Below are 10,121 nucleotides of genomic sequence, written 5' to 3'. Positions count from 1 at the left end.
TGAGATGCTCACGCTTCAGAAAAATGGACCCACCCCACGATTTTCTTGTGAGAGTCTAATAGTTATTATTAATTGGAATGTGGAATTGATCGGAATTTTAAAATTTATTTAAAATTTTAGGATTGCAGCCGAGGCCGCGGCCGGCAGAGGGCGCCGCGGGGCAAGATGGCGCCCGCGCGGCTCGGGGGGCGCTGCCTCCTCCGCGCCGCCAGGGGCCGCTGCGGCCCGGCCGGGAGGGGGCGGTGGTTCCGGCGCGGCGGTTCCGGCGCCGCCGCCGCGTGGGGAAGATGTCGGTGCCGGTGGCGGCGGGGAACCTGCCCATGCGGCTGCTGCGCAAGAAGATCCACAAGCGCAACCTGAAGCTGCGGCAGCGCAACCTGCAGCGGCGGGAGGCCGAGCGGGCAGGTAGGGCGGCGCGGCGGCCGCATGGCCGGGCGGGTGCCTCCCCGCGTGCTCTAACGTGTCTCCCCTCTCCGCGCCCCTCGCAGCCGAGGCGGCCTCGCCGGGGCTCCCGGAGGAGGAGGAAGAGGCGGCGGCGGCGGCTCCCGCGGAGGTGGCGGCGGCGGCAGCGGGCCCGGCTCTGGCGGAGGCCAAGAAGAAGAAGAAGAGGAAGAAGCGGAAGGCGCCGGCGGGCGCCGAGGACGGTACGTGGTGGTGGCGGCGCCGCCGGCTCTGGCTCCCGCAGGCGGAACAGGAGGGCGGCGGGTTCGCAGCCCCGCGCCGGCTCCGCGCGCCACTTTTGCGCCTCGTTAATGTTTATTTTCCTAAATGCGAGTAACCTCATAGAAATAGTGTGGAGGGGGCGGTTTTCCTTCCACCACCACCCCCTTTGCAACCTCCTTCAGACTGGTAGATGAGAAGAACATGGGGTTTGTAAGAGTGACTTTGGGAGTGAGGAAATGCATTTCGTGTCACTTTTCCTTACACACACACACACACACACACACGTACTTTATATATATATATATATAATTTCAGTTATTGTGATGCGTTTTTCATGTCTGTAATGGAAACTGACTTATTTGTTTCATATAAAATAATCTGTTAGGTACAGAGACTAAAAAAGCAAAGGCTGAAGAAGATGAGCCTGCACAGATAGAAGGAGATGAAGACGAGCAGGATTCTGGAGAGAAAACAGTGGAAGAGGAGGAGGAGGAGGAGGAGGAAGTGCCCAGTTTGCCACTAGGGGTAACAGGTATCTTGGATTTTAGCACATATGTAGAAAAAAAGACACAAGTTCTGAAGGTCTGTTCTAGGGCAAGGTGCCGTTTTCAAATTTGTTAAGAATCAGGCACTTGAATATTTATATAGTACACTACTAGTATCTGTAGAACTCTTTATTCAGATTCTGGTTTTTGGAGTTTGCATTATATATAATCCTGATTGGTTTTAAATTCACCAGTAAAAAGCTGTTGAAAACATGCATACTGTGTATATGTATAATGTGCTTGTGTATGTGTGCATGCTGTAGGTACATGTATGTAGTGCATGTGTGTATGTTTATAGAAAGAAAAATTCAAGGGCAATATAGAGGTAAATGACTACTAAATTTGGCATAATAATCAGTGCATTAATGTTCATTTTTAACAGCTCCATCTGGTATGTACAGGAACACATTAGTGTAGAATATTTTTCCTCATTTTGCCTCTTCAGGTGCTTTTGAAGACACTGCGTTTGCTTCCCTTGCTGGTCTTGTCAGTGAGAACACCCTGAAAGGCATAAATGATATGGGCTTCACAAACATGACAGAAATTCAGCATAAAAGCATTAAGCCTCTTCTAGAAGGCAGGTAAGCAATTGGTGTTTATTTCATATTGCTGTGTTGATCTTGAACACCATGTAAATCTTGCTTATAAATTAAATGCTTGCCAAATGTTTTTCTGCTAAAAATGAGTATTTTTTTTAATCATGTGTTTTAAATATTTATTTTGTTCATAATCATTGGTACAAGTTAACAAAGTATATCTATGGCGTATGCAAAGAAATACAAGCAAATTTATGAAGACAGGGAGATCTGTTTTCATTAGTCTCTTGTGTTAGTGTGACCACTAACACAAGAACTTCCAGAGATACAGACACCACTGGATGAGATCCGTCATTGAGGTCTTAAACTTATCATACTGGTTTCTTTTGAGCCGTGTTATATTTTCACATTATCAGTCATTCAATTTCATTCAAAACAGGATTGTTTTTTAACTAACTAAGAACTTATTTTTCTAACTTTGCTGTATACAGGGATATTTTGGCAGCAGCAAAAACAGGCAGTGGCAAAACCCTTGCATTTCTTATTCCTGCAGTAGAGCTCATCTACAAGCTAAAATTCATGCCTAGAAATGGTAAGGCTGTTCTTTCAACTCACTGTTGAATTTTACAGAGGCCCAGCCATCACAGGGCAGGGCTATGAAAGGGATGGGATGAGCTATTTTAACTGAAACTGATCTTATTTTTTGTTTGTTTGATTGTTTTTAATTTTCTCTCTCTCTCTCTCTCTCTCTGTTCCCATTCAGGGACGGGCGTTATTATTCTTTCACCCACTCGAGAGCTCGCTATGCAGACATATGGAGTTCTTAAAGAGCTTATGGATCATCATGTTCACACCTATGGTCTGATAATGGGGGGCAGTAACAGGTCAGCAGAAGCTCAGAAACTTGGAAATGGCATCAACATCATAGTGGCAACACCAGGAAGACTTTTGGATCATATGCAGGTAGGGAAAATAGTGATTTCTCATCTGCATTATTAAACAACAAAGCAAGACCTGTGTCACTGTCTGACTCTGAGCTTTTTAATCTCTAGAACACTCCAGGCTTCATGTACAAGAACTTGCAGTGTTTGGTAATTGATGAAGCAGATCGTATCTTAGAGGTTGGGTTTGAAGAAGAAATGAAACAGATCATAAAACTTCTTCCAAGTAAGAAAAAAAATCAATGTTTCCAGAAAATCACTTGACTGACATTATGTCTTCTTTATGACTCGATTATTGTAAGAAAAGTCATTAATTTTTATGGTTCTGTAAACACATTTCAGAGTGATTGTCTTATTCTGTCCTTTTTCAAATAACTAGTGTATAGTACCATCACTTAGTTGATGCACAGACTTATGTGCATTTCATGGGTATTATTCATGTAAATTGCTCATGTGAGATCCTTTTAGTTTAACTTTGTCATTCATCTTCCTCTGAGTGCATGTTTATTTTCTACAGTTCCTTATTCCCAAGTAATGTTTAAATACTATATTTTAAAAAAAGTCTTTCTACGTGCAGTTGGAAGTTTCTTCATATCTCCAAGAACAGTCTCTTAGGGAATTTTATTTGAACCCTTACCCTATACATTTTCCTTTCCTGATTTATTACTTTTAATTTTGTTATTCCATGTAACTGATCTGCAAAACACATTCAGCTATTCTTGGAGTCACCAGGATTTTTCTTTAATTTTCAAAATGGAGAGAAAAAAAACATGGAAATACTATGTTAATAAGTAATGTTAAACTCTACATCTGAAATTTTGTTTTTCAGGTGTGCATATTTAATATGCAAGTGTATAAACTAAAGAATTAAGAATTAAAGAAAAGAATTAAGAATTAAGAATTAAAGAATTTTAATGCATGGTGCTAACAGATGGAAAGGGAACTTTTCAAAGGTCGTGGAACCAGTAGTTTTAAAAGAACTGGTGCTGTTCTCACAGTTGCAAAATAGATTGTGTTTAGGTCCATGTATTCAAGTAAGAAGAAAATGCTGCAGGGTCAGGATTTCCAGTCTAAATTGGAGTGCAAATGATTGCTAGCATTTTCGCAGCATGGAATAATATTTATTTCTTATAGATAATAGGATTTGGGGAATAAAGCAACCTAAGTAAGTATGATATGCAATATATAATACAGCTAAGCTTAGCTCTGTTTTTCAGAAGCCCTATGTCTGAATTAAATTCATTATTCAATATTATTTTTCTTCACAAAAATGAGACTGTTTCAAAATTTATATTTCCAGAGCGCAGACAGACGATGCTTTTTTCTGCTACTCAAACCAGAAAGGTTGAAGATTTGGCTAAGATCTCTCTAAAGAAAGAGCCACTCTATGTTGGGGTTGATGATAACAAGGAAACAGCAACAGTAGACGGTCTTGAACAGGTAAAAACAAATGTTATTAAAAGGGCTGTGATTTGTGAATGTACCAAGGTCGTGTTTTCATGTTGGACGGTGGGTTGGATAAAAATGGTTGTAGAGAGTGTTTATCATCCTAATGAGCAAAAGCCATCTGTTGCCTAAAGGGATTTATTCAGTGTGCTCTCCGTAACAATTTTTATTAGAGAATTTATTTCAAGTTACTACAAAAGGATTCTTGTCAAGTTCATCACCTTGCTTGATACGCCAGAGTGAGGGACAGATCACAAACAGAGTGTTTGGCCAGATAATTTTTTTCCATCAATATCTGGCATATTTGTTTCAGAACATAACACACTCAAGATGCAGTTATATTAGTAAATTAAAGGTGTACTTCAAACTGCTTTGTTTTACAATATCTAATAATTTCCAGGGCTATGTAGTATGTCCTTCGGAAAAACGATTCCTTTTGCTCTTCACCTTCCTCAAGAAGAACCGGAAAAAGAAATTGATGGTATTTTTTTCTTCGTGTATGTCAGTGAAGTATCATTATGAGTTACTCAACTATATTGATTTGCCTGTTATGGCCATTCATGTAAGTATTTTAATCATCCACTTATTTTTAATCAATTTGATAGTACCTATAAGTTGTTACTGACCTTTCTTTTTGCCTTTATTTATTTCATGGCATTTTCTAATAGAAAGCTCTCCTGCTCGGAAACTGATGATGATCTTGAGAGTAGTTTGTGAAGGAAAAAGATAAAGCAAAGACTGTATAGTAACAACATGCCCATATTGTTATCTTGTTAGTTTCCAAACCTGGGCTGAAACATCGATAATAGTTTACATTGTGTGTGGAAAGCTGGTGTTTCTTTCAGACATTGTTGGTCTATATGAGTATGTAGATATGTAAGATGTCAAGATGCTGTAAATTATTTTTTATTTTTTGCCACTGATACAATATGGAAAATGGGAAATTATATTTAAGCTTAAAAGATGACAGACTTTCTTGGTTGAAATTTTGTTTTTAATGTGTTTACTTCTAGGGCAAGCAGAAACAAACCAAACGTACTACAACATTTTTCCAGTTCTGTAATGCAGAATCTGGAATACTGTTGTGCACTGATGTAGCTGCTAGAGGACTGGATATTCCTGAAGTGGATTGGATTGTCCAGTATGACCCTCCAGATGATCCAAAAGTAAGTTGAGGAAATAGAATAACTTCGTTGAGGAAATAGAATAACTTCCTAGCAACAAATCAAACCCTAGCTACAAATGTAGCTGCTGAGAAAATGTCGGTCTGCTGCGTGAGAGAGGTCAGGCTCCAGCCACGTGCACATCAACAGCTAATTTCTTCCACTTCTCTATGACTGGGTCCTAGAAAATGGGTGAAACCTTTGGTATCTTTTAAAAAGAGTTGTGTTTTAAAGTATTACTCTTCATGCTATTAAAGTAATTTAAAATATAATCAGCTAAACAACAAATTATTTTTAAAAGGAGTATGGTGTTACATGCATCCCCAACTTTCCTAAAAGGTTTCACAATGGAAGTTTGATTTTTATTTAAAAAGCCAAATTCTCATTTGAATAAATGTCCAGCTCAGGCAAAACTCATAAAATTCGTAAGTCTTCAGAAATACACAGAGCTTACATATCAAAGCTTAATTTTCAGCTACTGCAAACCAAGGTATTGTTCAGTGGAAGGTGAAACACAGTCAAGTATTACTGTCTGACGTCTTTACTAAGAATGAATTTTAAAACCTAATGGATGAATCACTGACCTGTATTAATGTTAAATTTGTTTTTCTGTGAGTTGTTCATGGTATGGCATGTCTGAAAGACTGACTGGACTTTTATTTGTTCTTTCCCAAAGGAATACATTCATCGAGTCGGAAGAACTGCCCGAGGTATCAATGGTAGGGGCCATGCTTTGCTCATTTTGCGACCAGAAGAACTAGGCTTTCTTCGTTATCTGAAACAAGCCAGGGTAAGTACACATACAGTGGTTTTTTTTTTTTTTTTTTTTTTTTTTTTTTTTTAACTGTGCACGCAGATTTTTAAAGGCAGAATGTATAATGATTAATCAAATATCTTAAATTTTAAGCAAAAATCATTTTATTGCCTAGGAAATATTTAACTGAAAATTTAGCTGAAGTATTTGGAGAGCAGCACAAAGACAACTGTCAAGTATATTTGATAATATTTGCATTGCAACTGAGCTTAGAAGTATGCTTTAAAAGTATTTCCCTGCAATGTCTCCATGGAAGGAACCTTTGAGCCTGGTCCTCCAGTGGGAATTAAAACCTGGATGTTGTTTTTTGCAGTTTTTTTTTCTGCTCAAAGAATAATAGCATTTTGCTCAGTGTCCAAAGGACAGTAGCCCTCTTCCAAATATAATTTTTAATATGATAGAACATAGTTTCTTAGTTGTTTTCCTGTTGGTTTTATTTACATGTCAGTTTTTTTGCTGGTTGTAACTAAATTGGTTTAGCTTAAAGTGGTAAAGCATCATAATGAGCATCTTTACTGCACTAGTTTAAAGAAAGCAATAATGCTGGCATTATTGGTGTAAAGACACTTTATAACTACTTCTCTGAAGGTAATAAGGGTGGGATAGTTATTTTGAATGAAACAGGCTGTCAGAATCCGAAAACATATATCCAGGTATGCTTTTTGTTTTCAACACTGTCTTGAACTTCGGAGCTATAATTGCATATCAACTGATAAAGATTTTTTTTTTGAAATACATCATAGCTATTACCTAACAGAGCTTTTCCTGTTTAGCTTAGGTCTTAAATCCAGTCACTGTTTACTCAGTATAAATAATTCATGTACTTGATTTTTTTTTGTTGTTTTTTCAGGTACCATTAAGTGAATTTGAGTTTTCATGGTCAAAAGTTTCAGATATCCAGTCTCAGGTATAAAAATGACTTCATACTGTGGTTAATTGGTTAATTTGAACATTTATATGACAGTAACTTACGTAGAGAATGTTAGTCTTTTATGACTTTCTTTTTTAATGCAAATGCTTTGAAAAGCTCCTATAAATCTACTCTAGGAGTAGATACCACCCCTGTATGACATTAGAGATAGAATATTTTGAATTCAAAGAAATTTTATTATCGAGTACCAAATTGTGTCATTATTAGTCTGTACTGAATAATTGTTTTTTCATTTATGTCACAGTGCCACAGTAATGTAAGACTTGCTTTCAACTTCTGAGTAAATGTTTGTCTAGCATAGCAAACACAGGCTTCGGAAGGCTTTTATTGAAGTTACATATGTTCAGATTAATTATTAGTAACATATGTCTTGTAAGATGATTTCCTCCAACTTCAGCAAGCTAAAAGACATATGTGACCAACACTTAAAAATGCTAGTATGTATTTTAGGTATATCAGTAATATTTCTAACTTTTTTAATGGAAATAAAACCTGCCTGCAACCAAACCTTTTCTGTGCTCTAATGCCACAGAAATAGCTACGGAATTGGAATAGAGAGTATAAATATTGGAAGAGAACAGTAGTACTATTGTATTGGAATAGAAATCTACATTGACAGACTATCTATACTTTTGGAGTAGAATAGTATAGTCTGACAATGCGAGTTTCTGTTTTTATGGGAATTTATTCTTTTGTATGAGCTCTGTAAAATGTCTTTCCTGTAAGTTAAATTTAAAATAGCAAGTACAAGAGTCCTTTCAAAAAGAGGATCCTGGAGAGCAATAATTAGGAAGCAACGTGATCAAATGCAGCTTATTTTTAGTATGCCAAATCAATGTCAAAAGTCAAATGAGATAGATTTAGAGATGACAGCATTGGGAACTTAACTCTCAACTAATAAAATGCCTCTGTTAACACTAGTGAGTGTGCATTTTTGTCTTAGAATTAACACTGCTTATTTATGATGAATTCACAGCATTATAGAGACACGATATGAAGAATCTAGATGACTGGTTTAAAAGCCTAGTGGTGGTGTCCCCTAATTTTCAGCCTATGTAGTTTTATGGAGTGATATAAAAGTGCTCTGATGCATATTTGTGCACTCCGCTGTAATAGAGCAGTTTTACTGAGGTGAATAGCAAACATCATTGCAACTCGCACAGTAAATAATTTGTTTATTTGTAGCTTAAGCACTTTCTATAGGCATAATTGCATGTGTCTTTCTGGCTTTTTTTCCTCTCCAGCTGGAAAAGTTGATTGAGAAGAACTACTTCCTTCACAAGTCTGCCCAGGAAGCGTACAAAGCTTACATTCGAGCTTATGACTCCCACTCTCTAAAACAGATCTACAACGTCAACAACTTGGATCTGCCCAAAGTCAGCCTTTCTTTTGGTTTTAAAGTCCCTCCATTTGTTGACCTCAGTATCCTTTTACTGCAGTGTTTCAGAACTGAATTTCTGCTCTAAAATGTTCAGTGCAACTTGCTGAAGTAACTAAGGTTAAATGTTGACTTTTCTTTCCCCCGCCACCCACTCACTTTTGATATTAATCATATGCATCATGCTCAGAGAACAGTTGTCAAAGAAAATGTTAAATGTTAATTTTTCTGGTGTTAATATTTGCTTATGAACACCTGTGCACATACGTTAATGCTTCAAATGCTGCAGGTTAGCAGATGTGCAAATACTGCACACGTGTTCTAGAGTAATGTGTTATTTCATGTAGCACCACTTTCATTCTGAGGTATGTACTGAAGTGCAGTAATCGTGGAATGTTGAAATAGAAGGGCAAAGCCATGCAGTAGAAAATTGTTTCCAGATTATTCTCAAACCAGCCAGAAGGTGAAATTTGAAGTAGTGGTGCTTTGGTCTACTCAGCTAGACAACTGAAGGATAAAATGTATTCATTGAATGACAGGAAGTAAGGCACAAAGTTAAGTTTCAGATGGTTCTTCTGTAGTTCCACAAATTAACTTTTTGTGCTTTTTGCATAATGAATTTTTCTCATCTTGACTCTTACAATACTCAAAAAAGGCATTTCAAATGGTTCTTTTTCTAAGTTCCTTAACCAAAACAATTCCAGATGTGAACAGCAACCAAGGCAGAAGACTACAGAAAAGAGGTGGAGGTGGAGGATTTGGTTACCAGAAAGCAAAGAACGTCCATAAAGCTAAAATCTTCAAACACATTAACAGGAAATCAGACAATCGGCAGTTTTCTCGTTAATCATACCTTCATTTAAATGGGTTCTCTCACTAGAAAAGACTACCTTGATCAAAACTAGCTGACAGTTACTTCCAGTTTAAACTGCTCTGTTAATGTTTTATTTTTGTTTGTTTTGTTTTTGCTAACTTTGTCTTTCAGGATGACTTGTGGGGAAGGAGAATGAAGATAAGTCTGCCAGTTTTGCCATGGCTCATTTTAAGGAACAAGATGGTTAAATATCATTATTTTTACTCAGTGCTATATTAAAGAAAAAAATATTTTCAGCTTTTTATAAGAGAATTTGCTTTTCTTTTTCCCTTTTACATGCATGTGCACACCTCTGAAAAGAGTTGGGGTAGGGAGAACATAGGACAGATTGCAGTGTGAGATCACATGCAGGCACCGCAATGCTCAGATATGCAGAAGAGCTGTAAGTCTCTGAAAATATTTTTACAGTGTAAAAGGGATTTTTGTTCACATGAATCATTGCGTAATTTTCTAGTGCTAATTGCTTGGTCAAAAAATGCTGAAAAATACCTCATTTAATTTTGCATTCTGTATCATGTAAGATATTATTAAGGACCAATTATGAATCCAAAGACATTGATTTTTTTTTCGATGTAATGTGGACTGTAATCCATCATTTTATTTTTTTAAAATCAGCATGTCAGATTGCACATGATAATTTATGCAGAGAATGTAGGAGGTCTGGGTTTCACCCTGTGAGAAAGGAGATCACTCTTGGGGAGAACAGTGTGACCAGTGGGCTACAGCCACCCTGGCTCCAGGCAGAACTGGGAATGTTGCTCCCATTTTCCCTTGTGAAACAGCTGACTTACAGCCCTGTGGGTAACTTTGAAAGGCTCTTAATTAATACT

At 37.6% G+C, this 10,121-nt stretch overlaps 1 protein-coding gene across 1 annotated transcript; it reads left to right on the top strand.

The window, feature by feature from the left end:
• Positions 1-272: 272 nt before the first annotated feature.
• DDX18 (DEAD-box helicase 18) lies at positions 273-9,745 on the top strand. Its single transcript, XM_088521795.1, has 14 exons — positions 273-405; positions 489-644; positions 1,049-1,195; positions 1,654-1,789; positions 2,236-2,336; positions 2,508-2,707; positions 2,797-2,911; positions 3,986-4,125; positions 4,532-4,693; positions 5,145-5,297; positions 5,971-6,084; positions 6,959-7,015; positions 8,284-8,461; positions 9,122-9,745. The coding sequence occupies exons 1-14, from the start codon at positions 288-290 to the stop codon at positions 9,262-9,264; spliced, it is 1,920 nt and encodes a 639-aa protein (XP_088377921.1). The 5' UTR covers positions 273-287; the 3' UTR covers positions 9,265-9,745.
• Positions 9,746-10,121: the final 376 nt, after the last annotated feature.

Source organism: Tinamus guttatus, unplaced genomic scaffold (assembly GCF_059628265.1).
Source record: "Tinamus guttatus ecotype Peru unplaced genomic scaffold, ASM5962826v1 Tinamus_guttatus_pri_ptg000133l, whole genome shotgun sequence".
Taxonomy (NCBI): Eukaryota; Metazoa; Chordata; class Aves; order Tinamiformes; family Tinamidae; genus Tinamus; species Tinamus guttatus.
The sequence above is the reverse complement of the archived record's forward strand: the minus strand, read 5'-3'. Positions and strand labels throughout refer to the sequence as shown.

Excerpts from the sequence above, each read along its gene's own strand:
- DDX18 (XM_088521795.1), top strand. The coding sequence starts at position 288 with ATGTCGGTGCCGGTGGCGGCGGGGAACCTGCCCATGCGGCTGCTGCGC. Across the intron at positions 4,126-4,531 it reads CAGTAGACGGTCTTGAACAG|GGCTATGTAGTATGTCCTTC; the intron begins GTAAAAACAAAT and ends AATAATTTCCAG. Across the intron at positions 4,694-5,144 it reads TGCCTGTTATGGCCATTCAT|GGCAAGCAGAAACAAACCAA; the intron begins GTAAGTATTTTA and ends GTTTACTTCTAG.